Source organism: Saccostrea cucullata, unplaced genomic scaffold (assembly GCF_032062105.1).
Source record: "Saccostrea cucullata isolate Sc308-1 unplaced genomic scaffold, CSIRO_AGI_Scuc_v1 ctg7343, whole genome shotgun sequence".
Lineage (NCBI taxonomy): Eukaryota > Metazoa > Mollusca > Bivalvia > Ostreida > Ostreidae > Saccostrea > Saccostrea cuccullata.
This window is the reverse complement of record NW_026935514.1, coordinates 39,748-66,978: the sequence shown is the minus strand read 5'-3', so window position 1 is coordinate 66,978 and position 27,231 is coordinate 39,748. Positions and strand designations below refer to the sequence as shown.

The window sequence follows — 27,231 nt, the reverse complement described above, 5'->3', positions numbered from 1 at the left end:
AGAAACCCATATGAGGACTACCTTATTAGTAAATCACATTGTTTGTGTTTCCAGTTTTAATAACATTTTGAGCACAAAATAACTACAGAAAAATACCTTATTTGACTTTTGATGGGAATGAATGGTGTTGCAATTTACAAAGATACTTTTAGTGAAATTAATACAAATGTAGTTCCAAGTTGTTTCTTTTAAGTTTAAGTCTGATTTTAATAAAATCTTGTTACCAGTGGAAGATTTCTGGTTATTCCAAAGTAAACGTAAAGGAATGAAATCAATGAATGATTCATAAGTTGCCTTTAAAAATTTTATTGTGAAAACTCACTCTTACTCTGTTTTAATTTGCCTTGTAGAATGTAATGGGACACTACTGGCTCCCCTCCCATCTCTGGCTGGTGAAGACATCACATGTTACCTCCCCAGCTCTTGTTCAGCTGTACAGTGTTGTATAAATGTCCCTGTCATCAGCACCACATTTCACACGAGACTAGAAGTAGATCCTTGTAATTTTCTCATGACGGTTGAGGTAGAACAACTTAAATTCACCAGAAAACTGTTTGATTATGAGTGGGGAGTGGAGGAGCAAGTCTGGCTATTTGGTGTGGTCAGAATGACGTATGTTAAAACTTATATACACTGTATAGAATACAGAAAAAAATATTATAGCAAAAATAAAATATCAAAAGATACAATCAAGACTATATGTAAGTTTGCATTTGTGTTTGCTTTTCCCTCCATAATTTCTTACTACCTTTCTATACATGTCATCAACATCTACAATGGCCATAGAATTAAAGCTTTAGGAAGATAATTCTACAATGATTTTTCTTTGCTATTCTGAAATGCTTCTGAACAAAGCTGAAATTTGATACATGTGGGGAAAAAAACCCTGAAATCTATATTCTGGATAATTATGCAATATCTGTACAAGATATTCAGATATATGAACAATAAAATTCTGTTTTTCAAGAGTAAATCTGTATGTTATATTAATTAAACATATAACTTTTTTCAGATTCAGTGTGTTCGATTTATATACTAAAGGATATTTCATAGTGAATCTGAATCTTGAAGTTTGCTTAGAGGCTGCAAAAGTACCTTTTTGTGAAGTAGCTATTCAGCCCTTGAGAGGCTATTATCTTCCAAAGAAAATTTGTGAATGGAATGCACCTTTTAGCATAAAAGGTATATCAACTGAATTCTTTCATAATAATCCTATTAAAACTTTCTTTAAAAAAAATTAATGTGGGGGCTCAGAAATTAAACGAAGTGGGAATTTTTTTGTGACACAACAGCCAGACATGCTTTTCAACCGATGTTTGCAAAACAACCTCATCAATGCAGGCCCGCCTGTGTTAAAAATTATAAGGAGTTGTTTTGACAAATCGAAGTTTGAACATAATGAGATGGCAAATGATAAAACAAGATAATTTTCAAGGTCAACAGGGGAAAAAGATGCTTGTGAACATATTAAAGAATATTGGGAATAAAAATTTCCTTGGATTAAATAAAATGATTAAATGTATTATGAAGCGAAGTCTACTTAATATCTGAATTGCACTTGTTTATAACATCTGGGGGAAATCATCTGGGAGTTTTAAAACCAAGATTTAACATAATTTCTTCAGTATGAAATACCTGTTGATTTCAGGGTTTTCACTGGCTGCTTGGCAGATTGTTGAAGGTGTTGCCAACACGGTACCTATAGATAGCAGTGTGGTTGATAATCTTCTCTCTAATTTGAATGTAGCAGCACTTATGTATTATCCCTCCTGTGCATGGACAGACATTGAGTATTCCAGTTCTACCACAAACTTGCAAACCTGTAAGTTTATATACTTTTGATATTCAATAATTTTAGCATTTAACATTAACGAATTCATTAGTTTTGCAACATTCTTATGCCCCCGTAATTGAAGATTCAGGAGTATATAATATTTGTCGTGACCGTCTGTCTGTCAGTCTGTCTTGCTGTTTCTCTGTCTGTCTGTTAGTCTGTTTGTCCGCAAAAACTTTAACCATTCCATACTCTTTGATTAAGTGGAGCTATGACTTCCTAATTTCAAAACTTGACCTTGGAATTTGACCCAGTTTTTGAATGGTAAAGGCTAGGGCTTTCATACTTAACATATGTAATTCTTGTGAAAAGTCCCTTCATTGGATACCAAGACCTTGAAATTTGACCCACTTTTAAACAAAATTTCCAAACTTTTTCTTTGGTTCATAAGTTTTGAACGGTAAACACCAGGAGTTTTATACTTTATATATGTATTTATATATGTATTTTTGTGGCAAGACCTTTTATTGGATACCAGCAACCTTGACTTTTTGACCTTAAACTAGGAGATTTCCGTACTTATGAAAAAAACTCTAACCTTGGCAATAACTTTTGAATGATAAGTACTAGGGCTTTCATACTTCACATATGTAATCCTTGTGAAAAGTCGCTTCATTGAATACCATGAACTTTGATTTTAACCTTATACTTTAATCTACGTTTAAAAATCAGACCTTGACCATAACTTTTGAAGGGCAAGTGTTTTCATACTTTATATATTTAATCCTTGTGACAAGACCTTTTATTTGATATCAAGAATTCGACCTTGACCTTAGAGTTGACCTACTTTTAAAATATTTTTAACCTTGGCAATAACTTTTGAACGGTTAGGGCTAGGGCTTCTATACTTCACACATGTAATTCTTGTGACATTAGACCTTTCATAAACACATTTTGTTTTAAAAATTAAATTTCAGTAATGCTTCATCCTTAATACACATGTACAATTAAGAACTGATACAAGTTTCAGCAGTGTCAAAAATCCATTATCTTGAGGAGAACAAAACACCTATACTAGAACGATTGATTTATTTATTGTTAAGCTGAATTTCATAAATGTTCATTTATCCTCAGACTGTCCTGTGTCAGTGCAGACATCTCTCTCATCAGTTGCTGATCAAGCTCTGTGCACTGTTTCCTCATCTTGTACCAACATTAAGTGCTGTGTCAATATCCCACTCCTTAACAGGACATTTGAGGTAGGAATGGAGCTGGACTACTCCTACTACTCACTGAAAGTGAATGTGGAGAAGATGACCAGGAGACAGTCTCTTATTGGATACACATTTGGAAAAGAAGAAACACTGAGTGTACAGGGAGTTTTCAAATTTATGTAAGAATTAAGTGTTGTTGTACATATATAAACAGTGACTACACATTATATTATAAATACTTGCTTGTTATGTATATACATGTTACAGGAATTTTGAATTTTATGATTTAGATATGAAGTGAATGATTTGGTAGATGGGAATCTTTTGGATATAAGTTTGAAGGCAGAAGCTTGCTTTAGTGATGGTGGGACATGTGCTGTCAGTATTCCTATTTTAACTAATGCTCTGATACCAAAGAGGAACAGGAAATGGTCAAATCAGTATACTATCAAAGGTAGGTAATTATCTAAATTGAATTTATGGTTTTAAAATAACTTTTTATAAAGGTGTTGTAAGGTAAGCTGCATTTCATTTCTATAAATTGTTGCAATATTCAACTTTTCATTTAGACATTTTATAGTTTTCATTTCCGATGTTTTAAGTTAACTTCTCCGAAATGTATCATAACGTATTTTTATGGCAAATTAAAAATAGAATTCAAGACTTTTCTTATAAGATATTTTAAAGAAATAATTTGACACCCACCATAAATATTGCGCAGTCACCAACATCAAGGATATGGAAATATTACGAAGGTAATATCAAAGTCCATAAAACAATACAAAATAGGAGCAGATCAAACACGGTTCTCGAAATTAACAGGCGTCGGATCAGGTGCCATGGAGGAGTGAGTATCCCCTGCCGATCAGTCACACCCCCCGTGTGCTCCTTGTCATTTTCGGGAAATAACGGAAAAATCCGTCTACAATTCATTGTATAAATTATGGACTAAAATCAGTCTGAAAAACGTCAGTAAGCATTTGATTCAATCATAAATCGTATTTGGTGACTCATTGTATCGACCATAGAACTTACGAAATAATGACTTTAAACGAGACTGCTGATATTCTTATTTCATCAACTTATTTGTCAATAATTCAGGGGTATTTGAATTTGGTAAACAAAACATGCATAGTCATTTAATTCAATGCTAAACTTTAAATTGGACTTAGTGCCGCATTTATATGGTGTATTGTGGTATTTTTATTAGGAAAATGTGGTTTGAACTAAGTTTAATATTACGTCAGAGTTCACAAATGTAAACATTCTGAATGTATTCAAAATCATTCTAAAACCAAAAATTGTATTGGAAGAGCACAGAAAGCTCATTTTTAGATAGCAGTTGCTGATGAAGAAGTTTGTCATGATCACATACCATATGATTTTAACAGATCAAAGTCACATGACTCAGTTTTTAGGTCACCTGAGTAAACTCAGGTGACCTATTGCTATCCGTTTTCGTCCGTCGTCGTGCGTCGTTCGTCGTTCGTCGTGCGTCGTGTTAACATTTGAACATTTTCAGTTTCTTCTCTGCAACCACTCAACCAATTTCCACCATATTTTACACAAAGCATCTATGGGTGAAGGGTAACAACAATTGTGAATTTCATGGTCCCTGCCCCCCTTGGGCCTGTGGGGTGGGGCCAAAACCACTAAAATTAGTGCAATCTTTAAAAATCTTCTTCTTTACTCCTGGACATCAAGCAGTCAAACTGTTAGCATGAATGTAATGACCATTGAGTCCTTTACCAAAATTGTGAAATTCATGGCCCCAGGGTCAGGGGTTGTAGTGCTAGGGCGGGGCTCTATTGATTATATAGTGAAAATGCATTATTTCTATAAAAATCTTCTCCTCTGCTCCTGGGTATTAAATAAACTAACTAAAGACATAATTATGATGAGAAAGAATCCCTTTTGCAAAAATGTGAATTTCATGGCCCCAGGGTCAGGGTTCTAGTGTAAGGGAGGGGGGGGGGCTCTATTGATTATATAAAGAAAATGCAGAATTTGTTTGAAAATCTTCTTCTCTGATCCTGGGTATTCAAAGAATTAACTAAGTATATAGTTATGATGAGCAAGAATGTCTCTTCCAAAATTGTGAATTTTATGGCCCCAGGGTCAGAGGTTCTGGTGTTAGGGCGGGGCTCTATTGATTATATAGAGAAAATGCACAATTTGTTTGAAAATCTTCTTCTCTGCTGCTTGGTATTCAAGGAATTAACTTAGTATATACTTATTATGAGCAAGAATGCTTCATCCAAAATTGTGAATTATATGGCCCCAGGGTCAGGGGTTCTGGTGTTAGGGCTCTATTGATTATATAGTGAAAATGCATTATTTCTTTTAAATCTTCTTCTCTGCTCCTGGGTATTAAATAAACTAACTAAAGACATAATTATGAGGAGAAAGAATGCCTTTTGCAAAATTTTGAATTTCATTGCCCCAGGGTCAGAGGTTCTGGTGTAAGGGGGGGGGGGCTCTATTGATTATATAGAGAAAATGCAGAAATTGTTTGAAAATCCTTTTCTCTGCTGCTTGGCATTCAAGGAATTAACTTAGTATATAGTTATGATGAGGTAGAATGCCTCCTCCAAAATTGTGAATTTTTATGGCCCCAGGGTCAGGGGTTCTGGTGTTAGGGTGGGGCTCTATTGATTCTATAGAGAAAATACATTATTTCTTTTAAAATCTTCTTCTCTGTTCCTGGGTATTAAATAAACTCAAAAAGTACATAGTCATGATGAGGAAGAATGCCTTTGTGAATTTTATGACCCCAGGGTCAGGGGTTCTATTGTTAGGGTGGGGCTCTATTGGTTATATAGAGAAAATGCAGAAATTGTTTGAAAATCTTCTTCTCTGCTCCTGGGGATTAAGCAGATGAACTACCTATATAGCTATAATGAGCAAGGGCCATTCTTCCTGAATTGTGAATTTCCACACCCCTGGGTCAGGGGTACCATAGAGGGGGTGGGGGCTCTACTTATATACTGAAAATGAATTAATTGATTGAAACTTTCTACTTTGTATTTATCAAATAGTTTTGATAAGCAAGAGTGCCTTTTCCAAAATTGTGAAATGTGTGGACCAGGGGTCAGGGGTTCATGTATGGTAGTGGCACTATATTGATTTTTGCAGAATATTATTAAAACATGAACCAATGTCAATCATTGTAAACTTGTTGCATGATGCTCAGGTGACCTATAAGGCCCGTGGGCCTCTTGTTTTTTTTGTCCATGACATTTTTAAGACTGGATTGCAAATGGTTATGACTTACGTACTCACAACCATAAGTGTTGCCATCTTTGATCAAGTACATGTCAACAAGATCCAGGCTATTGGAATTTGCAATATATGCACATATTTCAGTTTTATAGCGAGATTAATAAAGCTTTTTAAAAAATGCTCTTTTTAAAGCTGCCCGATTAAAGGGGATGGTGTGTAAGTTATATATTATGTCATACCGTGATAAGTCCTAGATTCTCTGTATAGGGTTTGGATTTAAATGAATGGGGTTGTTATGGCTACTGAAAATTATGTATTTCATCTGCTGCTTAAAATTTACTTTATCATCAGCAAATCAAATTATATTTGCATGATGCCTGTCTAAACCTTTTTGTCTTATGAAAAGGGTATATGTACGTGTTGAAGACCAGTAGAGGTACGAAAATAATAGAAATGTTTGTGATTTTATTTGAGTTTAATACAGCTTAGGTAAATGAAGACATCCTCTTATGCTTTGCTATGTATAATAACATTCCTAATGTTCCTTTGCCAGCTGTTGATATTGTTATCATAAATTTACAGATTTTTCATTAAGTCATTGGAAGACGGAAAAAATGGTTGCTGGAAATTTAAAGCAACACCATATAAGTGAATTGTTAGAGATGCTAAGTCTACAACCATATATGAGGGCAAATTCTTGTAGCAGACACAATCCACCATATAATACTGCAGGCTCTGATGGATGGGTCAATGGTATGTGCTTTTAATTTTATATTTGATGATTACAAAACATTTCTTGAAATATATGATTATAAAAACACCAAGTAAATAAAACTCGAGATAAAATTGTAAAACTAAGAAATGTGTACATGCATGTGTCATGCTGTCTTCAAGTATACAATAATATTTCATAGTCATGAATAAAATGTAAATTTTGTAGGCTGTACACTTTTAAACAACACAATGTCCCTGAATTCTCATCCTCTGACTTGTAACCTTGACAACTCCTGTACCAGGGTCACCTGTTGTGTTGACTCACCTGTTATCAACTCTACCTTTGAGGTTTTTATGGACATTGATCCTTGTACTAGAATGCTGTTCCTCAGGATAGAGAACTTGAAGGCCCAAATTCCTTTCAAGGATATCAAGTGGGGTAGGTTTTGAAAAATATTTTGGTAATAGTCAGATTTATCGTAAAAGAGAGAAATTGAATTCATTTGCAAAAAAGATTAACTGTAAAATGATTTTTTTTATTAGAGTCCAAGAACAATTTCCATCTCTTCAATGTGATTCGCCTTGAGTAAGTACTTTAGAAACATTATAATGATAAATGAAATACTTTTAGTGTGAAAACCATATTTGATGGTATATAAAAGAACATTGATTCATGGTGATTGTAATTAATATTTTTCTTCACAGATACACCATCTATGACTTGTACTCTCAGAATTTCTACTTGGTTGACTTACAACTGTCTGTCTGCTGGGAAACATACAAAGACTGTGTCTTTACTGCAACTGTTTTGCAAAACACATTCCTACCAAAAAGACATTGTGTAGAGAAAATGAATTTTGAGATTCCATGTTAGTAATTCTGCTCAAAATGGGATATATTTTTTGCATTTTCTTTTATTTTCTAAATTCAATTTGGAAAGGAAAGAAAGTTGATCTTTGTTTTACATATTTTACAGCCTTTTCCCTGACATCCTATGGTGTAACTCATGGCCTGGACCTGGACAATCTTTCTGAAGCTGATTTGACATATCTCTTTAATAACCTGGCTATATCTAGTTACCTGTCCCCTGACATGTGTAACAGGACAAGTGAATTATACCAACCTGCAAATGATGGCTGGAAAAACGGTAAGTTTAATAGGAGGTGGAGGAAACATTTAGCGCGAGTAGAAGAGGAAACTACTTAGGGTTGTCAATCTTGACTTTGGTATCTTAGCATCAACTATAAGCTGGATCAAGTGAGTTTTATGTCATTTATCTCTCATTGTACACTTTTTACATTTCCATCTTCTACAAAGTTACTTGGCCATGTTTCAACCAAATTTGATACTCTTGAGGAAAGAAAAAAAATACAGTCCAGTCTTCATATATGGACCTCAGAAGAGCCGAGATATGGAAATATGGAGGTTATGATTCACAAAGAAAAAATAGTTCACTAATATATTTTTGGTATTGAAGAAATTGATGTTAAATATAGCAAAATTTAAAAGTAGGCAGGGTGCACTTGTGCAAAAGATTAAAAAAAAAGATCATTCTTTAAAGCAAAGATTGGTAATGAGATGTGATTTTTGTTAAGAACCTTTAAGGTAGCAAAATCAGTCTTGCTGAACATCAGTAGGTACATGAGTTTTGTGACAGCGTTGCATTTGTGAATAGCAGATACAAATGTATCTTATCTATGTTGCTATATTTATAAAAGATGAAGGTTACTGAGTGGAAAGCATGAAGTTTGGTCAAGTATCATTTCGTGAAATTGCTCACAGTATATCTCTTGTGTCATACATGTATTAAATGTGCATCTTTTCTTAACTGCAAAAGAGATGTACATGTAGCTTATAAGTCTTACATAAAATATTTATACTAGAGTGTCCGAAGGCTGCTGTTCTTGCCACACTGCCTGGTAATGTGAACTGTCACATGACTTCAAACTGTACCAGAATTAGCTGTTGTATGGAGGTTACTAGGCTTATGTCCCGCCCTGTGACCTTTCACCTATCAGTGGATAGTTGCAGTTGGATGATTGGTTATGGAATTGACAGCTTCATTGTAAATCCTTTCGTTATGTCGGATTTTGCGTTCGATGTTTGGCATGAGTTCTGGATGAAAGGAATATTCCGTTTGAAGTAAGTATCATTTATACACTACCATGTGCAGGGTCAGTTTGTTGATTTTATAGATAATCCTTTCCTATCAATTTATTTCCTCATAAACTATAACTTTATCAGCCCTTTTATTATAGAATCCTCTGTGTATACAAATTATTCACAAGATCAAGATCTCAGAAACAAATTTTGATATCAAATGGTTACTGCCCCCCCCCCCCCCTTGCAGAAGTTAAAATGATTCCGCAGTATCTTAAGTATTCTAAAATAGACGTTACACTGGCCTGTTTTCATATCATCTTAACTGCTTTGAAGAAAGATGTTAAGAGTCCTTGAATTGCTGTTTGGTAATTTAATTGACTGGATGGAAGGTTGTTTTAGAGTATCACATTTCTGTGTTAATGCATTACTTAACTTTGTTCTGTACCACTTTTTTAGATTCTCCATCACTGATCTTCAAGCAATAGATCAATTTCGAGTCAGCCTTAAGATCATGGCCTGCTTTGAGAGCGGAGCTGCTTGTGATCAGGAGGTTGTCATACTCAACAATACTCTACTGCCTAAAAGAAACTGTGAAGTGGTCCTAGGAACACCAATGAAAGGTATTTTTTTTTAAAGAGGTATTTCTAAAATCTTTTGATATTTGTATTAGATAATACTGACATGCTTTGAAAGTCAAATTCCTTACAATAAATTAATTTGTTTTAAAATTTGATATGTCTTTTATTCATGTTTTATGAATAACAATTAATTTTTGCTTGTAGATTTTTCAATTGGTCAATGGAAAGCAGAGAAAATGGTTACAACAATGAATGAATACAGTATAGCTATTTTAGAGGAGGAATTAGGAATGTTTGGATACATGTTTAACAAAACGCAAGCTTGTGATAGATCAACCACATTTTCCACTTCATCTGGATGGACTAACGGTATTTTTAACAAAAAGTTTTTATTTGCTGCGCATTGTATTGTGAGTTGTGAATCTGAGTTTTCATACTTGTCAGCATTCTTAAATAATTTGTTTTTTTTAGATTGCCCAAAGACTTTAACGTCATCTTTACCCTACATTAATGGTCCATTTTCTTGCAATTTGGGATCATCCTGTTCTGAAATCACCTGCTGTGTGAATGCTAAGCCAATCGCAAGACACCTGACATTTACAGCTAATCTAGAATTCTGTGGAGACAAAATCACAATTGCTATAGACAAATTTCAACTAGAAACAAAAATCAGCAAAATAATCTCTACAGGTGAATAATGAAGTTCTTGAGAAAAACTTAAATTTGTGCTTTGGCAAGAATTTGGTGATATACGAGGGGTGATCAAAAAGTTCGCGAACTATCTCTATATCTACAAAACCACATTTCAAATTAAAAACAAAAATTGGTACACACGTAGCCATACACAAGTTCTATAAATAGCATATGCTGAATCAAGTTTTGCCCCTTGATTGTGACGTCACAATGTGAAAATGACGTCACCATGCAGGTCACTTGTGACAAAAAATGGTTGTCTCACTCGTTCTCGTTTAACAAACGACTGTCGAATTCATGGTACATCTAAGGATTCCCTTTAAAGAAGCGCATAATAATTTGTACACATTTTAACAAAATAAATGACTTCCTATAAATTCAATCAATGATTGGATTTGTCGTTTTAGTGAAGGAAGGCAGATGGTTTAAAATGATATTTTTTTTGTTGACCAGTGAAAGCAAATTTGAAAAGAGATGTGTTTTTAATTAAGCAATTTGCTATCAAAGACCTCCAATTTACACTTTGAAAAATAGTTGAATATTTCAACAATAATATAATGATTAAATACCTATGATATCGTTAACTTTAGAATTTAAACATATTAGATATGATAAAAAGGAGACATCCATTCTCTATTTATTCTGTACCAGAGGCAGAAGATTTGAGTATTGATGGTCGCCATACTTAATTTTGGAAAGGAAATTCTTATCCACCCATTCTATTTCAGAGATTTGATCATTTCTGACAAATGAACTGTTTTTGCTATAAAAATTAACTTATTTGGAAAGAAATACAAAACTCTGAAAAATATTTCAGCGTTTGTGACAGAACGCTACGGAGGGGGTCACATGACCGCCTATATCACGTGATTCGCGCATGGGCAGAAAGGTGGCAGATGTGCATTAAATCGGAGAGGTTTAATTTAAAATATAATCAACACTTAAACCAAATATTGTTTCTTTTCTGGAAGTTATTAAATTAGTTCGCGAATTTTTTGATCACCCCTCGTATATTCAGTACAATATGACATCAATGTTAAAATAATTCGATAAGATTTTATACTTAAGGATTTCCGTCCCTAATAGGACCAAACTCTAAACCTTTAAATGTCCGACAAGTACATAATACTCTGATATTAAATTAAAACATTTTATAGTTGAGTCCTAGAGAAAGGTTTAAAAATTTCGATAACTAGGCAGTATAGTAGTTCATTAACAAAGATTGCATTGAAGTCTATGGAGTCTATGGAGAATTTTTTTTTAATAAAAATTCAAATAATATGAATTTCAATAAATACTTTGGAATGATACATTGAAACATAAAAATAGAATGACAATAGAAAACATTTTATTTATTTTTTTCAACTGATTTTTTATTGATTAGAAATAGAATGAGATAACTCTTACAAAAGTTCAAGGTCATAAATTAGCTAGGACACATCCTAATGTTACTTGCAAATAGTAATAAATGGGATTTATGTCTAATTATACTGAGTATTCAACACCTACATACATGTATCTGTTATTTAACTTAATTGAATCTGTTGCTATTAGGGAATGAATACCTTAAAACATTGTGTATCTTTGAATGTTTTATATATAGTTATATAATGTTCTCATGCATTTAAATGATTGTTTTTCATCTATTTCCAGTACGATGCCAAGAAACAGATTTAAAGAATATTTTTAAATAATGCATTTTAAGTGAATTAAATAATAAGCAGGATATTTAGTTCTGAAAAAAATCCTTAAACTTCTCCTTTTAATTTTTTTTTTTTTTTTTTTTTTTTTGGTTACAGGAAAAGAAGAATCTCTGAACTTCAGTGGAATTTACCAGTTAAAGTAAGTTGGTTGATTATGCTAGACAAATTATAAAGTAAAGAACATGTTGAGTTCCTTCTGACTATAACCAATAAATTTATTTGATGTAGCAAGTTTACTAGTGGATAATTATACATATCAATATCTAAGTGTGTGGCTATTTTCCTAGAATATATGTGGAAGACCTTGCTAACTCTAACCTATACCTAGTCAGCCTCTCTCTCTCAGCATGCTGGAATGGAATTTATTCCTGTGAGGAGTACACAATTTTATCCAATAATAGACTTCCAAAGTCTTTGTCTCAGCCATACTGTAACTGGCAGGGGATGTATGCGGACCCAGGTAAGTGAAAACATTCTAAAATATTACTAATTCGTATATGTAGTATATGGGGATTGATTCACTTTAGTTACATATTTATAAAAAAAAAATACGTGTTGTTTTTTGTTTGTTGTTTTCAGTTGTTAATTAACATTTGGAAAATTTCATTCCTTCTCTGAAACGGATGAACCAATTTTGGTAGATCATTTTTGAGTAAAGGGGGAGAAAATTTGTAATTTTCATGGTCACTGTCCTCCATGGGGCCTTAGATTGGGGCTCATAGCAAACACACACAATCTTTCAATATCCTCTTTCTTGATTTGAACATCTAGCATCCAAACTGGTAACATATTAACGTTACTGCATTAGCATTGACCCTTCTACCAAAATTGTGAAGTTCAAACCCCAGAGATGGGTTCTAAAGTTAGAGTAGGGCTCTATCAATCATATATATTAAAAAAATATATAAATTCTTTAAAATGCCTCTTTTCTTCCCTGCCGTTGAACTAAATGTGCAGTAGGTTGAGTAAGAGTGCTTCTAAATGTGAAATTCACAACCCATGGTCAGGGTTTTTTGTGTTAGTGTTTGGCTCTATCGATTACTTAGTGAAAATTCATTAATTGCTGGCGATTTTAAGAAAAATATCCGAAAAATTTACAGATTTAAAATCAAAATGCATTTTGTCATCGAAACCTAGTCAAAAAATATAATATCACAACTCCCAGTGGCCTAAAGATTGTGCCTTAGTAATTTGGGGTGAAAAGGTCAAGGTAAGAGACTCATACATCATGTCTGTGTACATTCACTTATGTTTCAATCTATACTTTTATTAATATTTATTAATTTAGCCTCGGATGATATTTGGTGCTTTTGATTGGTAGAGGATGTGAAAATGGCATGTATCAAAAGCACCACAAAAAGTTTCATCTCTTCTCAGAATCAATAAGATTTTAATCTAGGGGAATCAATCTTTACATAGCAGGCATGCATATTATTGCAATAGTGATTTGAAGTGCTGATTTTTTACTAAGGTCTTCCGTCTCCAACGGAAGACCTTCTACTGATTCTGTTGTTTCTTTTCCACTATTATTATTATTATTTTTTTCTTACCGATTTTGTGCAGACGATTTCTCGAGAACGCCTCGACAGTTTTTCATGAAACTTTCAGCAATGATAGGAAACTTTTGGAACTTTATTCTTTTTTTTTATTTTGCCGTCGTCACTTCCGGTCGCGAGAAATGGCCATTTTTCTGTTTTTAAAGTGTCATTTTGTCCGAGAGTGTTCTCGAAAACGGTTGGAGTTTGGGTCCTGAAACTTTCAGGGATGATAGATTATGACTCCTAAATTTGAGAAGGATACATATAGTTTTTGTTGCCGTTGCGTCCGTCGTCCACCGGAAATAGTTTAAAAATATGCAAAATTTTATTTTTTTCCTTTTTTAAATGTTTCTTATGGAGGCAAATAGAGTTTCTCGAGTAATATTATGTCCACCGGAAATTATTCTTTCCAAACCGGAAGTAGTCCAAAAAATGAGCATTTTTCCTCGAAATGATCAGGGATGATTCCTTCACACTCAGAAAGGAGTTATAGGTCATTTTAAGTACTTCCGGTCACACCGGAAGTGAATTATAAAGACCGGGAGTTGTTTGAAATTGATAGATGTCACTCCTAAATGTGTTTTCACGTATTTTGAATAATTGATCTGAACACTTTTTTTCATTTGAAGTTGTTTTATAACCTTATCAAAAATCGAACGGAAGACCTACTCTTTGCTCGCAACGAGATCTCATCTAGTTATCTTTCTTTTCATGTTGCTTAGGTTTTACACTGACCTCTTGGTTAACCTCCATGGGATATCCTGACACCGCTCCACTGACAGGTGTACCATTACAGGACCTGATGGAGCATCTCAAACTTAACAGGTTCAAGGGAGATGACTGTGACAAAACATCGGTTTTACATATGCCAAGTAATGGTACTGGATGGAACAACAGTATGTTCTTTAGAATATAATTTCTTTATATGACACTGTAAATTTGATCTAAGGTCTGATGGTATAATTGAAATGTTTACTTCTCTTTCTCCTTGTAGCTTGTGCGAGTCCCCCAGATTTGGTGCCCCTGCCCAGTACACTGACCTGTCACCTGCCTAACTCCTGTACAGGACTGGACTGTTGTGTGTCCAGCACAAAGTTAGGACAGAGCTTCAGAACTTACTTAGATATTGATCCTTGTACATCCAGGATCACTTTGGGTATTGACAACTGGAGGTTTACAGAACTATCAAAGGAATCCATTCAGATGCTGGACACTGGTATGAGTTTAGATCACCTGAGTTGTGTGAAATTGTTTTGAATGTTCTCAATGGATTCTTTGAGCTGACAATGTCAATTTTAGTAAAAAGGCAACTTTTAATGAAGGGAAACACCTTACAGGCATCTTGTACTCTTTATTACTGGAAGTTGAATATAAATAGTAATGAAAATGCAGGTAGCTGCTGTTAAATATTCTAATTTCTAATCTAAATAGAATTCCAAAGAAGTATTTGGATGAATGGTGTTGCAAGAATGGAGTGAGTAAATTTTCCATATACATTGTAAATTTATAATTAGCTCTATACGTGTATATTTTGTAATACCAAATAAACAAATTGTTGTAAATGAATGATTTTCCACCACAAAGAGAATACAAAAATATTTTATTTCACTAACATTAATTTGTTTTTAAGTATTCATTTGAAGAACCTATGGTTTGCCAGCAAATATTTGGTCAGTCTGAACATAAGCATATGCCTTGAAAATCAAAGTCCATGTGAAGTAAACCAGATAGTCTTCATGAATGCCCTGCTTCCAAAGAAAAAATGCAGTTGGATTCAAAACTTACAAAATGGTTTGTTAAACAGTTTCTTACTGTAGAATATGAAAATATACAGTTTATATGTGGAAACAGTCATTATATATTTAGTTTACTGTTGCAATTATATTAATAACTTTCCTTTTTAAGATATTTATGATGTTCTTGTGCATCTAATTAAATAAATTGATTTATGTTCTATAATTACCCAGTTAATTCTTTTTACATATAATAAGCTGTTTCCATATTTCTCTATTTTATGTTCTATCCAGCAACTTCTATCCTTGCAACACTATGTGTCACTAGGACAGAATTTCTCATGTACATCCCTATATCTGTACCCCATTTTGCATTTGACTCATTTTCAGAGAGAGTTTTCAAAATATTTCATTATTGTGAGTAAAGCAATTCAATTATGTCCACGTTTTCTGACTTTTGAAATAACTAAATTTTTATTTTCTAATTATTGTACATTAAATTTCATTGAAAGTGGTAATCCTAGAGATTAATACATGTTTGTATTGGTAAAATTTTTGGCATATGTCCTTTTCTCTGTTTGTGCTTTTGTTTACCTGGCAATTTCTCTTTATAGAATACATCAAAATGTTTCTCTTTCTATGCACCTATCCATTTAGCTATTGTCTTAATTCATTTGGATGTCAAGCAACTTCTTGTTGCTCTGCGACAAACTTAGAACAAAAAGTGTACCCATGGCCCATCTCATTTCCAGGTCTCATACCTCATAAATACAAATGTCAAATATATGTAAAAATTAGATGATATGTATTACGTTGTATAACACTGAAAGTATTCATTTTTAGGATTTTCCCTTTCGTCATGGAAAATGAACAATTCACTTGGTCCTCATGAGAAACTCCCGGATATCATGATTTCTAAACTTGATGACCATTTAGGATTACCGAGCTACAGAAAACAATCCAAGTGCAACAGGAGAAGTTCACAGTTCTGGCCAACATTTAATGGATGGAAGGAGGGTATGATTTATAGCTATTACCAAGTTTGATATTGAGTGTGTATTGAGCAATAGCACTAGTTTTTTTTTTCGAACTTGAAATTTGTTCATTTGTATGATTGTATGACTAATTTTCCATCATTTAAACATATAGAAAAATGAAAACAGAGATTTATAAATGTGTTAAGTGTCCATTTACCTACATCACAGTATTGTCAAAATTTTGCCTCAAAACCTTTAATCACATGATTTTTTTCATTTTTCAATGTTTGTTAGTACACTCTGGTTGCATAGTAATTATATCAATTTTGTAGTCATATGCTGAGTGACGTCACAATACGTATACACTTGCCTGACTTTTTAAAATTAAAAATATTCATGTAATTTACAATGTTCGTAGTTCTCTATAAAACCCTAAAATTTACAGATTGCAGATTATCAGGCCTCCCTTACAACCTGGAGAAGAAGACGTCCTGTCAGCTTCACTCTAGCTGTACCTCCATCACCTGCTGTACAGAGGACACAGAGCTACAGACCACAGTCTCCTGGTTCTTACACATCGACTCCTGTCATCTTAAATTGAGTGTCGGCATAGAGGAGTGGAAGACCGACTTCTCTCTTATCAACTTCAACTTTGGTTTGTAGTACATGTTATAGCATTCACATTTTCGTTCCCTGCTTTGGGAGAAAGTTAGACATTAAATCTCATTCATCTGACATATTTTTTATTTGTCAATCTGTCACAAAATCTTTTTTCTTGGTCTTAACTTTTGAATGAGGATAGTGCCTTCATATTTCACATGTAAATTACCTGTGACAATATCTTTCTAAATATACTTCCAAATATACTATGGTTTTCCCCCTGGGACCTTGACCTTGAAATTTGACCTACTTTTCAAACCATTTAACATTGCTTAAAATTGCTCATAATAACTTTTGAAAGAGAAAAGAAGGGGCTTTCATAGTATGCATGTATATTACCTTTGATATGACGATTTTAAATATACTAAACCATTTCGACCTAGACATTGAAGTTTGATCTATCTTTCAAAAATGTTATCTTTCCTTAAAACTTTTGATTGAGAAGAGATAAAACTTTCATTTTTGATATATGCATTACCTGTGAGGTATTGCCGAGCATATGCTTTAATTTCTGATGTTTGAACTTTACTTAATAGTTTACCTTATTTTCAAAATTTTGATTTTAGTGATTACTTTTGAATGACATATAATAGGGCTTTCATATTTGACCCAATATGCCATAAATAATGGCATTCCATCCACTAAGAAACCAATAGTGATCACAAAGATCACAATTCTCTGAATTTCATTGAGATATATAATACATGTATATTCGTGGTTTATCAAAACTGTTTTGAACCATTCTTGATCTGTTTTCCTGCAAATAATTTATCAAACTAAAGGAGTTTAACTAGTTCTGACTAAGTCCGAGTCTGTTTTATTTCTCAACATTGTATCATTTGGAGAAAAAAAATCAATAATAAAAAAAAGAATTTACCAGAATTATATCATGTGAATTCATTTTTGTACAACATGGTTGCATCTTTTCTAGGAGATAATAGAATATACAAGCTTGGTGGGGTTTACAGCATCAGGTAGATATTTCTTATTGGTAGATGATTTTAAAACTTTCAAAATGCATTCAGGCAGATAAAAGATGGTAGTGGTTTTTTCCTCACTATGTACTTGGCTGATAATTTTGAATAATCCATATACATTTGTACTTGTATCTGAAGACATACAGTATTTATGTTTCAGTTATACTCTTTATGACCTGCCTTTCGACTCACACTACATGTTGAGTGTGAATATCAGCATATGCTATGAACCAAATCATTGTATACTGACAGAAAGTATACTTAAGGATATGATGCTACCCAGACCTGTGTGTGACTTTAAAATCACAACATATGATAAACCAGGTAACTTAGTGTATACAGGATTTACCAGCCATTATTACCTTTAATAATTCTTTAATAATTCTTTTTTTGTTCTCATATCGCCGATATATGGCTGAAATATTGCCGATTCGGCGTAAAACATTAATCAATCAATCAATCAATCTTGTTCTCATAGGGGACTTTAAGCAGTATGTGTTGAACAATAGCTTTAAAAGTATGTAAGACTCTTGCTTTGACATATTTTAAATAGGTTTTCTCAATGAATTCAGAAATTCTTGAAATATTTCTCTTGTTTTGATGTATTTTAAAACAGGTTTTTCACTGAATTCCTGGATTACTGAAAGAGAACTCACAGAGTCCTCATTACCAGAGTACAGTATCTCTGAGTTGTATGAAGATCTTGGACTAGCAATGTTTGTGAAAGAAAATTCTTGTAGTAAAAGTACAAACTTCAGTTCTCTAACTAATGGATGGACAAAAGGTAATAATTATAATTTTGCAGCAGGAACATTCGAGTTAAACAACATTTATTGCTAGATAAGGAAAAACGGATGATCCTTTGCTTGCATTAGGCAATTATCAAGAATTAACAGGAATTTTTTGAGTCTTGATAAGAGGGATCAAAAACTGAAATGCATGCATATATTCAAAAGGGGGAAGACTGGGGTTTTATTGTGTGAAAACTACCATAGAGAAACTCTTTATTTTCGTACCATATATAACTTACAATGACTTCAGTGTACATGCCAAGTTTGGGAAAATTCTACTGCCAAGTATTTTTGAGGGACGGTCTTAGAATACAGGTACATTTGCTATAGGATTATGTAGGAAAGTGCCAATTTTTCGCACTTTAAAACAAATTTTACAAATACTACAATAAACGTTTTGCTCAAACCATAATATATATGGATCATACTATGATGTACATAAGAAACGGAAAATTCTACCATCTTGTTTCCAGAAGGACATCTCAAAATACCAAAAGATAATGAATTATCTAGTCTCTATAGAGTACGACAATATATGATGGATACAAAGGATTTATACAAAAATGTAACAAAAATGATGGAGAGATTCTCAGATTTCTATAATTTAAATTTCAAGAGCATATGTTTATTACTTTTCTTTTATGATATTTTTATTACCCCTTTTTTTTTTAGAGCTTCACGTTATCATAACAACAAAAGCACACTCTAACGACGTCAATGTACCTATCAGTTGAAAAATCGTTTTTACAAATAAAATATCTAAAATTTTAATTGAAATTTTCAACCCGTAATTTCTTAATTTTGTCAATTTTTTCAATTAAGTGAAAAAATTGTTTTAAAGCAGTAAACACGCTTTTTTTGACTAGGATGCGCGAAATATTGCGCAATGGAAACCATAGTTGGCCCCCTTAAATTTAACACTCGATCTTTGTTAAGTATGATTTGCCAATATATGTTCATAACTTGTTTATTTATTGATATTTAAGATATCCATTTGAAATGGGTTGATTTCCTTTACAATTTTGTCACAATCATATTGTTCATATGATATGAGCTGTATAAAGATAAATGTTCTTTACATCTGCTCCAGATTGTCCACACCCCATTACAACTGAAGGACTACCACCAGATCTAGCTTGCTACATTCCTAACTCCTGTACTGCAGTGTATTGCTGTGTAAATGCCAGTACTCCATTCCAGACATCACTCTCAGCCTTCCTAGATCTTGATCCTTGTAATAACAGACTACTGATTGGCATAGAGAACTTCATTCACAGCCTCTCACTGTATGATATTCCTTTTGGTAAGTATATAAGTTGATCATCATAAAGTTAAGGCACTATAAATCTCTGCACATGCCTATAGGAATCATCACCATGTCTATCTATCTCAGCTCTTACAAATACTTGAGTTCTTGTAAAGTTTTAACTTAATTACCTACTACTCCCAAAACAGAATTATAATAAATATATAGAAATACATGCATATGCATGTATTTTGACCTCAGTCAATTGTCCCAACACGCTTGTGTCATAAATAACCTAGTGATTTCTGATACCTATGTATGTTTTTCTTAAAGAAAGATACCTAAATACTCAGTACTCTGAGTTTCTCAATGAAGATGACATTAAATGTATTATTCCTATAATAATGATTAAAGCATTGGTATGGAAGTGTAATTTTTACATGTCAAACTTGTGGTCTATAGCTACGTAGTGGCACAGAATATATGAGTAATCAATTACTAGCTGAATTTATGGATGCGTTAGACTTACAAACACCAAATTAAGAAATAAATATCTGTAATTGAAGGAGAAAGATTTGATGAAATGCTACTGTAAACCGATTTGTCTTGATTTTATGCAAACAGAGAATGCATAGAGGAAGTCACAAGTAAAAATGCTAATTTACTTGTGACTTTATTTTCATATTCTCTATTGTAAGATAGTTAATAGAAGGAATACCTTTTACTGTATTTTTTTTATATTTTGCATACACAATATTTGGAAGAAATTCATTTTTCAGCAAGTTCTCGTTGATTTGATAAGCGCCATCTGAATGTGCTAGATGTAAATTTATAAAATACAAGACATTCAGCGATGTACTTGATTTGGGGAATCGGCTTTCGGCCAAAACTAAAGCTCTCTATTTATCTCTATTTTCTTTTGGGTTTTTTTCAGGTCAGGAGAATTTTTATTATCTTAAGAATATTATCAGAATGAGGTAAGTTAAACTAAATTGCAATTTTAAATGTGGTTTATCTTAAAGCTTTTCTGATCAAAATTTGTCCGTTGTCTGTCATTGGCGTTGGTGTCATTGTCGTCGTAAACTTGTCAGATTTTCATCTTCTTCTCAAAAACCACGGGGCCAAATTCAAACAAAGCTGCGACAAAGTATTCTTGGGTAATGGGGATTCAAGTTTGATCTAATGAAGGGCCAAGCCCTCTTCCAAGGGGAGATAATTATGAATTAATAAAAAAAAATACTGGTATCTTTTAAAAATCTTCTCAAGAACTATTGGGCCAGGAGAAATGAAACTCATGTGGAAGCATCCTCAGGTAGTTTAGGTTCATGTTTATCTAAAACCTGTCTCCCGGGGGTAGGGTGGGGCCACAATGGCTGTTCAAAGTTTTACATAGGAATATATGGAAAAAAATCTTTAAAAATGTTGTTCTCCAGAACCATTGAACCAAGAGAGATGGCACTCACGCGGAAGCATCCTCAAGTAGTGTAGATCCAGGTTTGTTCACATCTTGACCCACGAGGTTTGCGTTTGGCCACAATGATGAACAAATTAGTCAAATTGACCTGTAAGCATCTGCAAGAAGTGAGGATTAAAATTTATTCAAAAGGGGTATTAGCGATAGGTCACAGTGGGAGATCAAGTAATATTTGGGGGGAAATCTTTAAAAATCTTCTTTTCAAGTATGGTTGAATTATACATGTATGCTTTATTGATATAGTGACATTCTTATTAAGTAATAGAAAAAATCCAAATACCTCTCCCCCAACTAGTAAACTTTTCAATACTGAGCTGATTTGTGTTTTAGCTCACCTGAGCCGAAGGCTCAAGTGAGCTTTTCTGATCACATTTTGTCCGTCGTCCGTCCGTCTGTAACATTTTCACATTTTCGACTTCTTCTCAAGAACCACTGGGCCAATTTTGACCAAACTTGGTACAAGGCATCCTTGGATGAAGGGGAATTTAAATTGTTAAAATGAAGGGCCAAGTCCCCTCACAAGGGGAGATAATCAAGAAAAGACAAAAATAGGGTGGGGTCATTAAAAAATATTCTTCTCAAGAACCACTGGGCCAGAAGAGCTGAAACTTAATTTGAAGCATCCTGGGGTAGTGTAGATTCTAAATTGTTCAAATCATGACCCCCGGGGGTAGGGCGGGGCCACAATGGGGAATCAAAGTTTTACATAGAAATATATATGAAAATCTTTGAAAAACTTCTTCTCAAGAACCACTTAGCCAGAAAAGCTGAAACTCATGTGCACATGGAAGCATCCTGTGGTAGTGTAGATTTCAAAATGTCTAAATTATGATCATTGGGGTAGGGTTAGGTAGCAATATGTATTAAAGGGGGGAAATCTGGTAAAGAACATAATTGTCAAAGCTTCTCAGGTAAGCGATGTGGCCCATGGGCCTCTTGTTTTTTAACTAGCCCATGTGCTCAAGTGAGCGACATGGCCCATATGCTTCTTGTTTAATGTAATATTAAAATGTGACCATAACTGTTTGCAACAATAAATATAAATATTTGCAACTTTTTAGGTAGTCTAGCTACGTCACTCAGGTGACCTATTTCTGTTGTGCATTGGTCATAAGTTTGTATTCTGTGAGCATTTTTATTTTTATGCCCCCGTAATGGGAGATTTGGGGGTATATGGTCTTTGCTCTTACCGTCCGTCTGTCTGTCTGTTTGTTCGCAAAAACATTTACCTTGCCCATAACGTTTGACAGGCCGGGACTAGGGTTTTCATATTTTACAGATGCATTCCTTATGACTAGACATTTCTTTGGGTACCACCAACTTTGACCTCTTCGCCTTTGAATTTGACCCACATTTACAAAATTATATTAACCCTCAAGGTCAGTACCAGAGCTTTTATATTTTACATGGATATTAATTGTGACAAACCCTTTTGGTGGGTATAAATAATATTGACCTTGACCTGACAGTTTGACCTTTGTAAGAACCTCTAACCTTGAACATAAATTTTAAAGTTTAAACAGTTAATACTTGGACTTTCATATTTCACAGGTATATATTCCGTGCGATAAGACCTTTTTCAGGTTACCACCTTTTGACCTTGACCTTGGATTTTGACTCGCATTTGAAAACTTTAATCTTCAACATAAACTACCAAAGTTTGGCATTTGTGTTTCACAAACACATCTTGTTTCTCAGGCATGACAATTTTACCAATAATAACACACAAGCATTTACAGTTTTACAGTACTTATGGAAATAAACTGTACCTAGTATAAAATATATATTCTACATATATTCATAATATGTTCACCGTTATATATTTGAACAATGCAAACTAAGCAACTATATTATGAAACCACGTCACTGCACATTTTGGTGTTCCTAGTGTATTGACATAAATATTTTTCAAAAAATGCTTAATAAAAATTTGATGCTTTTCAACTTTACAGATATAGGATTTATGATTTAAAAGCAGAGAGAAAATACCAGATCACTCTACATATAAGCTTTTGTTTGGAGTCCAGTGGTTTCTGTAGGATTGAGAGTACAGTTTTTCAACATGCCTTGCTGCCTAAAAAAGTTTGTCAGCTGTACTCTGGATTCGTTACAACTAGTAAGTAGAATATTTTGATGAAATTACTCTCAGGTTTTTTAATTTTCAGACATTATTAATAAGGGGAAATCGGCAATATAGCCTATAAATACAACTGGAAACCCTGTCTAAACAAATTCAAAGATGTGTCAAAATTGGAAGGAAATGAAATTTGCCTAGTTATACCCTTGAAGAGCCAAAAGATGATACATGAATTTGTAATGGAATGCAGAAAAGACTCGTATTCCTCAGAGTTTTTAAAAATGTACATGTATGCAATTCATAACCTTTCAAAACTTCTGCACCATTTCTCAACCAACTATGATTCAATCCAAATCTCTCAGACAGATAATTAATGCTTGTCAGAAATTTGCTCATATAAATGGACACAGAATTTATAGGATTGAAAAATTACTTGGAAAAAGAGGAAAAGTTTTTAGTTTACCTTACATGTATTTGTCAATCATATTTAAAATGGGTTTTGTTCATTGCACACTCAACTATTTTCGTTTTTAAGAAAAAAAAAAGTTGAAAATAATTCTAGCAATATTATTTAGGAGCTATTCCTTTAATAAGTAAGACATTCTTATGAACTTAAAGGGCCATGTTTCAACTGATTTTTTTTTAACTATTTTAATTTTTACAATTCCTAACTAAGGCAATTTTAATGATCAGCAAAAATTTGAACATCATTTGTTTGTTTACAAAGGAGATACATGACTGAGAATTCTTCAAAATGTAAACAAGGCTCGTGCCTTTTTTTCGTTTACATTTAGAAAATATGTTTATAAAAAACGAGATTTAGCAAATCATTAGGACAATTTTAATTGTATTTAGATTAACTTCTTTATTGAAAAAAATTGCTTTGACACACACATATCAGCGTGTTTAACCATGTAAACAAAAACATGGTTCAGGCCTTGTTTACATAATAAAGGTTTGGAGCTCTAAATCTTTTTTGTAACTCGACAACTGAAACTCAAAAAATTGCTGATCACTAGAAATACTTTAGTTCAGTATTTGTAAACACAAAAATGGTATGCAAATTTTTGGCTGAAACTGTGTCCGTGCAGGCCCCTTTAACTGTTTTGGAAAATTACTAGTTTCTATACTTAATATCCAAGCAACTTTCAATAATTAATTGACAGATATTTATCATTGCTGAAGATGTAACTTCTCAAAACTTTTTACAGACTTTTCATTGAGTCACTGGAAATCAGAAATGGGCATTTCAACCTTGACTGAAAGGGAGAGTTATTTACTTCAAGAAGACTTGATGATCGCGCAATATCTAAGAACATACTCTTGTTCCCAGCAGTCAGAAGTATTCATCCCTCATATCAATCACTGGAAAGATGGTAATTTTCTAAGTAATTTGAAATGCAAAGTGGTATTCTTTGATAAAGAAAATCATATTTCTTTAGATATTTTTGTAAGCTAAATTATATACACCCAGATGAAACTTGGTATCACTAAGAAACATTTTCTGTGTTTACATCATACAGATTGTGGAAAGGTTCATGGCATCACCCAGTTCACAGCCTCAGACAAAATCAACTGTTACCTGGCTTCTAACTGTACAACAGTCACATGCTGTATGTTTGACAGTGTGCTATCCAGAAATATAGAAGTCAAACTAAATATTGATTCCTGTAGATTCAGCATGAGAGTGACAATTGAAAAACTAATTTTTGATTTAAGTTTATTGGACATCAAGTGGGGTGAGTTTTAATTTAGTTACAAATGTTAACACAAAAGTCATTTGTTTTTATCATTTGACAATAATGTAATTATTATTGTTATTTTTAAAGGGGATTTTTAATCAAACATTTAATAGGTTCTGTTACATTTCTCCTGTATGAATCTGTGTAACTTACATAATTGGAGATAAAAGTTTCATCTTTTTGAGAAGATTGCTAGATTTAACTTGTATTTTCCAGATTAGAGACCAGGTTAAAGCTTTTGGTGCAGGTCAATAACCAAGAAACTATAAGGCCTATCTGAACCAAATTTGCATGGATGTTGCATAAAGGGATGAACACTTGTTAACTTGCTTTAAATGCTGGATTTGAATAACTTTTTTCCTGTTTGAGTAACTAAGTTCGAAGATTTTTGGATAAGTTCTATCCCAAGTAAAATAAAGTCCTGTCAAATAAAAATGCATAAATGTTGAATCTTGGGATGAAATCAACTAGGCCTAGATTATTAATTAAATGTACTAAAAAAAACATTTGTTGAGGTAAGTTCTGCAATCTCAGAATACCCATGTTTTTTATCTCCATATTTTATTTTTTTTTTATTTTAGGAGAAGAGATTAAGATAGATATGTATGGAGTGTATGATATAAGGTAAATTGAAAATAATCTTTGTTTTCTCATTTAAAATACATGTACAAAAAATGTGTGTATCTATATACAGTTTAAATATATATTATTGAGGGAGCCTGTATGCAAAACATCAGTACCGCAAAAGCAAGCATATATATTTCAAACTATGCTGTTGGATATAGACTTTCTAGAGGGGAACTGGAGTCTTACTGACTATAGCTATATACTATAGCTGTTTTATCATACTGATACAGATTAATAGCTCATGCAGTTCTACTTGTTTTTCTATACACATAACAATTACACGCTATAGAATAAAAAAAAATTTTGGTTTAGCCAAAATGAAAATAAAAAAGAATAATTTAAAAAAAAAAAAGAAGAAATGTCATTTGTTAATGAATCATAAGAAATGAATATATTATGTGCAGTGTATCTGCAAGTAACATTCACAGACAATTTTTACTGTGAAAAGAGTTGCATTTTTTCTCTATATCACTGCCTCTTAAACGCTTCAAATTGTACTCATTTTCCATATTAATTGCATTGACTCTTAAAATATAAGTAACTTTTATTTAACTACATTAAAGATATATTTAATTTCATGTGGAGCACATTAATTAGAAATTTATAAACACGATAAATAAATTCATCATATTAAGGCACCTCTTGGCAAAAAATCAGTCTTATTATACCACTGTAAATGAAGTTGTGGGGGAATATAGTTTTTGTCCTGTCCGTCTATCTGTCTGTCTGTCTGCAAAAACTTTAACGTTGTCAACAACTTTTGACTGGTGGGGCTTTGACTTTTGTATTTCACAGGTGTATTCTTTGTGTACCATCAAATCTTACCTTGGCCTTGGAGTTTGACCCTACTTTTACAAAAATAAACCACAGTTTTACCTTGGCCACACCTTTTGTACAATTTCATCTAAGCCTTTCATACTTAACATGTGTATTTATTGTTATAAGACCTTTCAATGGGTATACATATTTTTGACCTTGACCTTAGAGTTTGACCCACTTTTTAAAATCTTTTACCTTGGCCATAATTTTGAACAGTTAGAACTAGGGTTTTCATAATCACATTTTACAGGTGTATTCCTTGTAACAAGACTTTCCATTGGATGCCAACAATCAGTGTTGCACAGTTACATCTTGCTAACGGAATCGGCAAATTATGTTGATTTTCTCATAAAGAGTGATTAAATCAGTTGAGATATACCGGAATTGTAAATATTTCCTAACTATGCTTACCAGCACCTACTTTTATAAGCTCACCTGAGCTGTCTGTCTATCTGTCTGTCCGTCCATCTGAAAACTTTCTGCTTTTTCAACATCTCAAGAACCACTTGGCCAGTTCTAATCAAACTTGTTAAAAAATATCCTGAAATGAAGGAGGAATAAATATTAAA

General features: G+C 33.1%; 1 protein-coding gene across 1 annotated transcript in view; it reads left to right on the top strand.

Annotated features, from left to right (window-relative positions):
- Positions 1-350: 350 nt before the first annotated feature.
- Positions 351-27,231, top strand: part of LOC134243073 (uncharacterized) — a gene marked incomplete at its 5' end in the record, with an annotated part of 44,107 nt that continues 17,226 nt past the window's right edge. Inside the window, 31 exons of the mRNA XM_062725293.1 lie at positions 351-612; positions 1,013-1,182; positions 1,649-1,822; positions 2,909-3,167; positions 3,279-3,442; positions 6,793-6,963; positions 7,151-7,363; positions 7,468-7,510; positions 7,630-7,793; positions 7,901-8,071; positions 8,808-9,066; positions 9,484-9,647; positions 9,810-9,974; positions 10,077-10,295; positions 12,098-12,140; positions 12,289-12,461; positions 14,262-14,435; positions 14,534-14,755; positions 14,971-15,013; positions 15,170-15,330; positions 16,116-16,289; positions 16,695-16,904; positions 17,841-17,883; positions 18,047-18,210; positions 18,503-18,670; positions 19,768-19,980; positions 20,858-20,900; positions 23,350-23,513; positions 24,686-24,850; positions 24,998-25,213; positions 25,798-25,840. Of these exons, the coding sequence (XP_062581277.1) occupies positions 351-612; positions 1,013-1,182; positions 1,649-1,822; positions 2,909-3,167; positions 3,279-3,442; positions 6,793-6,963; positions 7,151-7,363; positions 7,468-7,510; positions 7,630-7,793; positions 7,901-8,071; positions 8,808-9,066; positions 9,484-9,647; positions 9,810-9,974; positions 10,077-10,295; positions 12,098-12,140; positions 12,289-12,461; positions 14,262-14,435; positions 14,534-14,755; positions 14,971-15,013; positions 15,170-15,330; positions 16,116-16,289; positions 16,695-16,904; positions 17,841-17,883; positions 18,047-18,210; positions 18,503-18,670; positions 19,768-19,980; positions 20,858-20,900; positions 23,350-23,513; positions 24,686-24,850; positions 24,998-25,213; positions 25,798-25,840 (5,017 nt within the window). The remainder of the gene's footprint in view (positions 613-1,012; positions 1,183-1,648; positions 1,823-2,908; positions 3,168-3,278; positions 3,443-6,792; positions 6,964-7,150; positions 7,364-7,467; positions 7,511-7,629; positions 7,794-7,900; positions 8,072-8,807; positions 9,067-9,483; positions 9,648-9,809; positions 9,975-10,076; positions 10,296-12,097; positions 12,141-12,288; positions 12,462-14,261; positions 14,436-14,533; positions 14,756-14,970; positions 15,014-15,169; positions 15,331-16,115; positions 16,290-16,694; positions 16,905-17,840; positions 17,884-18,046; positions 18,211-18,502; positions 18,671-19,767; positions 19,981-20,857; positions 20,901-23,349; positions 23,514-24,685; positions 24,851-24,997; positions 25,214-25,797; positions 25,841-27,231) is intronic.